The 8154-nt window shown below is 33.0% G+C and overlaps 1 protein-coding gene across 1 annotated transcript; it reads left to right on the top strand.

The window, feature by feature from the left end:
* The first annotated feature begins 3319 nt into the window (after positions 1-3319).
* On the top strand, positions 3320-4515 carry FAM46D (family with sequence similarity 46 member D). Its single transcript, XM_005700595.1, has one exon. The coding sequence runs from the start codon at positions 3343-3345 to the stop codon at positions 4513-4515; it is 1173 nt and encodes a 390-aa protein (XP_005700652.1). The 5' UTR covers positions 3320-3342.
* The last annotated feature ends 3639 nt before the right edge of the window (positions 4516-8154 follow it).

The following is an 8154-nucleotide window of genomic DNA, read 5'->3' as shown; positions in this document are numbered from 1 at the left end:
TCAGGGCATTCACACAAACAGGACACCTTAATGTTATTAAACTGGAGGTTTTACAGTAAAAGAGCACTGGTTTCCTGTCCAGGCTGTAGCAAATTGCTTATTTCTGGTTGGTTTTACATATAAATGTTCTGGAAACTTTTGTATGGAAACAAATTTGATAACTTCAGTAATTTCAGTATAGTAATGTAATTGATCTTTATTTTCAGATTGTTGGTGATTAGAAGTAGGGATTAAATGAAGATTGTAAGTGTGGGGTTAGGCCATTGATTTATTTTTCCTTTTTGCCACATTGCATGGCTTATGGGATCTTAGTTCCCTGAGCAAGGATTGAACCCAGGCCCTAAGCAGTGAGTATGTAATCATAGCCAGTGGGTCGCCAGGCAATTCCCTTGGACATTGAGTTTTTAACTTTTACCTAATGTTGAACAGGAAATTTGCCATTACATAAATAAAATTTTCCATTTACAAAATAAATTTGCATTTAAAAAAGGATTTGGGGAATGTATTTATATATAAGTTAAAATGGCATAATTTACTTGTGGTATTGCTAAAATATGTATTAAGTAAATGATTGAATTCCCTAAAGTCTTTACATGAAACTAGCCAATGTCATTAACTTTTAGTTTTCCAGATTGAGAATTTAAGGATAACAAACTTCTTTAGCTTCAAATAATTCAGTGATAATTCCAAGAAAATTAATTAGAAAATAAACACACCAGTTCTTATTGCATATTCTGTCCTTCATATAGCATTTTGTTCTTTCCATTGTCCTAAAGATATAAAGTTAGTTTATACTATAAAGGTAATTTCACTTGACAGATGAATGAGCAGCCCAATGTGTAGTCAATTAATTTATCTTTAAGGATTGATTTGGATATTGACTTAGCTGATAAAATTGTATGAACATTGGCAATTAATATGGTTTAAAATAAAACACACAAGACGTTATGTGGACCATTTCATCACATAATAAAAATAACTAATTAATATTCATGGGGATTCCGTATAAAACGTCTCACTGACACAGATCTGCCATTGCTTAATTAGCCTTTTGCAACATGCTTGGGCTGTCAGAGTTGGTTCTACAGATGGGAAATGTTGTTTGTTCTTCAGTTGCTAAGTTGCGTCTGACTCTTTGCAACCCCATGGACTATAGCACACCAGGGTTCCCTGTCCTTCACTATCTTGAAGTTTTCTCAAACTCATGTCCATTAAGTTGGTGATGCCATCCAACCATCTCATCCTCTGTCACCTCCTTCTAATACTGCCCTCAATCTTTTGCAGCATCAGAGTCTTTCCCAGTGAGTCATCTCTTCATATCAAGTAGCCCAAGTATTGTAGCTTCAGCTTTAGCATCAGTACTTCCAATGAATATTCAGGGTTGATTTCCTTTAGGATTGACTGGTTTGATCTCCTTGCAGTCCACAGGGACACTCAAGAGTCTTCTCCAGCACCACAATTTGAAAGCATCAATTCTTTGGTGCTCAGCCTTCTTTATGGTCGAACTCTCACATCCATACATGACTACTGGAAAAAACATAGCTTTGACTATGTGGACCTTTGTTGGCAAAGTATGTCTCTGCTTTTTAATATGCTGTCTAGGTTTGCCATAGCTTTTCTTCCAAGGAGCAAGCATCTTTTAATTTCATGGCTGCAGTCACCATCCACAATGATTTTGGAGCCCAAGAAAATAAAGTCTGCCCCTGTTTCCATTTTTCCTCCCTCTATTTGCCATGAAGTGATGGGACCAGATGCCATGATCTTAGTTTTATGAATGTTGACTTTTAAGCCTGTTTTTTCACTCTCCTCTTTCACCTTCATCAAGAGGCTCTTCAGTTCCTCTTCAATTTCTGCCATTATAGTGGTGTCATCTGCATACATGAGGCTGTTGATATTTCTCCTGGCAGTCTTGACTCCAGCTTGTGATTCATACAGCCCAGCATTTTGCATGATGTACTCTGGATATAGTTAAATAAGCAGGGTGACAATATATAACTTCGACATATTCCTTTCCCAATTTTGAACCAGTCCATTTTACATATGCAGTTCTAACTGGTGCTTCTTGACCTGCATACAGGTTTCTCAGGAGACAGGTAAGGTGATCTGGTATTCCCATCTCTTTAAGAATTATCCACAGTTTATTGTGATCCATACAGTCAAAGGCTTTAGTGTAGTCAATGATTCAGTAGATTTGAAATACGATGATTCTATTTGCTATAGTTCTACGGGGGAAATATACAACATAAAAGGCTGAATATTTAAACTCTGTTCTAATGGCTCCCTAGTTAAGCCAAGTATGAATACTGTCTGTATAAATCTCTCTTAAGCTCTGTGTAATTTTTATTTCTGGAATTCTGGAAAGAATGCTTAAACCCAAATCTATGTCTATAATGAACTTCATTTACTAGGTTTATTGTTTAAATAGCTTTAAGAAAGTATTTGAAGATCCATGTAATAACTATAAATGTACCTAATTAGATCATAATATAATTAAATTTATATTTATGTCTATAATTTTAGCTTCCTAATATTCCCCCAAGTATAAAATTTTCTAAGCATGTCATATTACACATCTGCAGAAAACAAAATTAGGAATCTTACGCTTTTGTATATAATTGTTCTCATTTTGGAGATAAATGTAGTAGTAGCATTTTTTTTAATAACATTCTTTATTTTCTTCAACCAGCATTTCTTTAAGAACTACCAAGAACATAGAAGAGGTTTTGCATTAGGTACTCTCCTTACCCTCAAGCAATTCAAGGAATTCATAATGTAATAATGGACTTTGGTAATTTTCTTAAAAATGAGAGTAACTATATATATATATATATAAAACAATAATAGAATGATGCTTTTGGATTAAAGATGCTATATATTGCTTTTAAGTATTATGCTGTTCAATCAGTTGTGTCTAACATATACAGACATGCTATCTGATCTCACTTAAAATTCATGACAGTTAACCTCTATTATATACCATGGTTGTCTTGTGAACAACATTTATACCATCAAACAAAGATACTCATTATAGTGTTTATAAAGAAAGATTGAGAAATCCCACAGTTTCACATCAAAAATAATTACAACTCTGACACATCTGTGAGAATGTTTACATGAACCAATCAATCTAACAATTTTGACACGATCATATGGCCTTTATTTCACTTATATAGTTGAACGCAGTTAGATGCACTGATAATTTACTGTCTAGTATTAGTTTGATTTATGTTGAAGGTAAGTCTATATTTGACTTTTCACATGCTTTAGCTAAACGCTGATTTCAAGATGCTAAATTTCTTCTCAATATTTTGCTTACTTTCTAGTTGATCTGCTGACCTCATAATGTCTGAAATCAGATTCAGCAATCTCACTTGGGATCAAGTTATAACACTGGATAAAGTGTTAGATGAAGTAATTCCAGTTCATGGAAGGGGAAATTTCCCCACAATGGAAGTAAAACCAAAAGATATTATTCATGTTGTGAAAGATCAACTGATAGAGCAAGGAATTATTGTTAAAGATACTCGATTGAATGGTTCCACAGCAAGTTACATACTTGCAAGCCACAATGGAATCAACTATAAGGATCTGGATGTCATTTTTGGTGTTGAACTACCAAGTGATCAAGAATTTCAGGTTGTTAAGGATGTAGTTCTAGGTTGTCTATTCGACTTTTTACCAAAAGGTGTAAAAAAGGATAAGATCACCCTGAATACTATGAAAGAGGCTTATGTGCAGAAGATGGTTAAAGTTTGCAATAAGCATGATCGTTGGAGTCTCATCTCTCTGTCAAATAACACTGGGAAGAATGTCGAGCTAAAATTTGTTAATTCACTCAGACGACAATTTGAATTTAGTGTAGATTCCTTTCAAATTGTCTTGGATCCAATGTTAGATTTCTATAGTGACAAAAATGGTAACCTAACCAATGAATGCTATCCTGTTGTGGTAGCTGAAAGCATGTATGGAGATTTCCAAGAAGCAATGACACATTTACAGTACAAGCTTATATCTACCAGAAAACCTGAAGAAATTAGAGGTGGTGGCCTTCTGAAATACAGCAACTTGCTGGTTCGTGACTTTAAACCAGCTTGTGAAGCAGAAATCAAGACGTTGGAACGTTATATGTGTTCTAGATTCTTCATTGATTTTCCTGATGTAGCAGAACAGCAAAAGAAGATTGAATCATACCTCCGCAACCATTTCATAGGTGAAGAAAAGAGCAAGTATGACTACCTCATGACCTTGCATGGAGTTGTGAATGAGAGCACAGTTTGCCTCATGGGACATGAAAGAAGACAGACCCTCAATATGATTGCCCTTATGGCTTTAAAAGTACTTGGAGAACAGAATATCCTACCTAATACAGACAACGTAACTTGCTTTTATCAGCCTGCTCCATACTTTGTTGCTGAAGGAGGGTACCCTACTTATTATGTAACATCTGGACCACCACCTATATTCTTTCAGCCATACCACCCACTGCACTTTCATGTGCCAAATGGTATGATTTAAACACACACACACACACACACACTAGAAGCTTTGCTTTAATTAAACACCTTCTAGAAGCAAGTTTCCAAATTTATGCAGTTACCAACTATTTTATCATTTATAGCTTAAACCATCATAGTAAATACAATATCATCTATGAACTGACCATTTTAAATGATCTTCAAATGTTATTGATTAGCTATAACAACTTTCAAATATTGTGGACCACTTAAAATGATTTTCAAATCTGACTGACTACTTATGACTCAAATCTGCTATGATAAATATATTAGAGATGACTTAATATTTGATTAAAATATAAAAGAACAGGCTCATGTTTTAAAATTCAGAGGTACAGAAAACACCAGTGCCAACAACTCTGTATTCAGTCAGTTCCTTTGCTACCTTTACTTCATTTATTTTTCTAGTGAATAGTACCATCAATGAATTTTCAATGCCTAACAAAAATGCCTAATTTCAAAGACAACAGATTCAGAAGATATCAAAATCCTAGATTTTGCAAGCATATATTTTGTTTCCTAATTGAATTGATTTAGATACAAACTCTTACTATAGTTTTAAGAAACACTGAAGAAAATGATTCTGGAAAACACTGGACATTAGTAATTTATCAACTATCAAGTTGATTTGTGGATCTGAAGAATAATACACCCAGCTGGACAGCCAATACTGTGACCAACTCTGAATGTAAAGTTTTCTATTATCCTCTGGTTAAAAAAAAAAAAAAGAAAAGAAAAGAAAAAGAAAAAAAAAAAAAGACTAAATGTCCAAAAGCAAAAAAGCTGACAGAGGATTTTATCCATGGCATTTACCATTTTTATGACCTATATGACCAACGTCTTAATATGTGGAGATTTTAGTGTTAATAAACAAGTGAATATATTTTCATTATTACTCACTAAAGCTTTTTTCCGTCTTGCCCTTGCCAAAGATGTTTCTAACATGACACTCAAGTGCCTGCTCATGTGAGATTTTGCATAGTGCTGGAATTTATTCAACAATTTTATATGTTCATCAACTATCTGAATATCTACTCACTATATCACATATTCTTCTAGCAATATGCCAATGGGAATAAAGCAATATTTTCTTCCTATAATGAAGAAAAGGATCCATGACCAATATTACGTGGGATGACAGGAGGAGCTATCCTAAATGAATATAAATAAGGCCCTCAGATAACTTCACTATTTTTACTTGCTTCTGAATTTTTATTAGTTTCCATCTCAGTTTTCATTGGCCATTACAAGTTTTTCCATCACAGCATGATCCAACAGGCATACTCTGAGAATTTGTCACTTAAACGACTGTGCTTCATCCATCTTCTCTGTATTACGTTATTGGACTCAAGAAGTACACTAAAGATGGCATTTTCAAATAACCAATATTTATGAGATGTTTTTTACCACAGTACCTTTGGCCATTAGTATATTTTTACAAAGTTATATTATTCATATATATTAATATGAATATATATAAACAGTATATATATATCTCACAAGCATGAAGCTTTAAAACATTGTATGTATTCAATTCCTTGCTTGGGACAAATAAAGAATTTACAAATGCTATATTAAAAAGAAAATTCAGTAGTCTATTGGTGGCATAATGTATTGGCTAAAAATGACTAATCTTTCTTTCTTAATATATGCTTTAGTTTTCAGTTACTGAGAGTGCTTGTGTGTAAAACTGATGAATTATATGCTATATTAACAGTACCCCCCCCAAAAAATTACAAGATGTATAGGAAAAGTATTTAAGAATAAAAGAACTATGATAGTGATGAGTCACGGGTAAAGGTTCAGTATATTTCAGAGTAACATTTTATGATGAATAACAGAATTCTGAAGCTATTTGGAAGAATATCTTATCACCCATGTGCTTCCTTAACTTCCTTTTTCCCTACTCGAGTTTAAACTCCTTCCCTAAAAAGTGAATTCCCTGTAATATTCTCCTAAAGCTTTAAATACTGCTGGAAGAATGACCTGAGAGCTGCATGTTTCCTCCTAACGTGCCAAGCATGTGTTTCCATTATAGCAGAAAAGCTTCAGAATTGGCATTTTTAAAGCTCAATTTTTTTCTTAAGAGGGAGCCCATATTTGTTGAAGGAAATGGTATCACTAAAAAGAAAGCTACAGCTTTATCTCTCATGGTTTTCTTTATAGATACCATCATCAAGCTATGCTGTGTTCTTTGCTCCCAACTGAGCAGAAAAATATATATTTTCATTAGCGTATGAGCATCTCTCCAAGATTAGGCTAGTTGCCTTGAAAAGTAGTTTTATCTCATTCTGTTTATTAGGATAATAAATGGAAAACCTTTTTATAAAGAAATGAATGCCAGCCTCATGGCCTAAAGGAATTAATAGAAATTACTTTAAATATAACCCTATAGCTCTATGACTATAACTCTATAACTCTATGTCATCCCATTACAAGAGAGAAATGATGTTGTCTTTTCCTATTTAATTTTACACAAATTCAAGGCTGAGTCTTGGCTCAGAAGTTTTTGTTTGTTTGTTTGTTTGTTTTTACCCTCCAGAATACTAACCAGAACCAAAAGAAGAGAAAACTTTCTGATATACTTCTAGAATCCATATCAGTGGGACACATTTGGGGTCAGTTATTGGTACATATTTTTTAAACTAAAATATTCTTGCATTTCACAAATATTTGCATGAAGCTCTACTAGTATTTGTAACTTTTTAAATTCAGTGATATTCTAATGGTTACTGATGTCCAGTTTAGTCGAAGAAAACTTAAAAGAAAGATTAATTATTGTTTTAAATGAGAGCCCAGTAAAATAAAAGAATATCAGAGCTAGAAAAGTTGTGAATTTCTTTAAGAAACTGGGGAAACTCCTGGACCCAAATCCAATTTTTTAATATCTCAGAAAGGCTATGTTAAAATGCATCCAAACTAAAGAGATTTTAAAATTTGTCTTTAGCCACATTTTAGTATTAGCCATTGATAAAGATATCAATATGCAAAATACCTGAGATCTAATTAAAATTCCTTTCATTCCATGGATCTGTTATCTGAAAATATTCACCCAAGTTATGATATATAATGAGAAGATTTTTGAAGTTTATCAATATATGCATATAGCAGTTCCACTTATTGAGGATTTTTTAAAATAATTAACTGTAAATTAACAATAAAATAGGATTGGAAGATATGTGGGACTACAATTTGGTAAATATTCTTATGAAGTTTACTGTGGCAAGGCATAAAACCCAACACTTTAACCTGCTTGGCAATTCATTTTCTTTACCATTATAGAAGAAATACACTAATGTTTTGTTTTGGGTTCTGCTGTCATTTTAGGAGTTATATTTTATATGTTATAATGAAAAAATTTAGGTAATAAATATTGGAGATTGTATTGCTAATCCACTGCTTCATTTATTAACATATTTTCAGCATGGGTAGTTTGTTGTAATGTCAGCTAAGTACTTAAGGGAATAGTTTTCCTTGAATTTTTTAAGTTTGAGCAGAAATATACTTTTGAATATATGCTATCTGGAAACCAATTTAAGAATGCATCAGGTGATCTTTAAGCTCTATACATTGTACTTTTTGTTTTGCTTTGCTTTAATATGGAGAAATGTAAGGTAATTTTTCACACAATTTTTGTGTC

The sequence above is a fragment of the Capra hircus genome (assembly GCF_001704415.2).
Source record: "Capra hircus breed San Clemente chromosome X unlocalized genomic scaffold, ASM170441v1, whole genome shotgun sequence".
In the NCBI taxonomy this organism is placed as follows: domain Eukaryota; kingdom Metazoa; phylum Chordata; class Mammalia; order Artiodactyla; family Bovidae; genus Capra; species Capra hircus.
The sequence above is the reverse complement of the archived record's forward strand: the minus strand, read 5'-3'. Positions and strand labels throughout refer to the sequence as shown.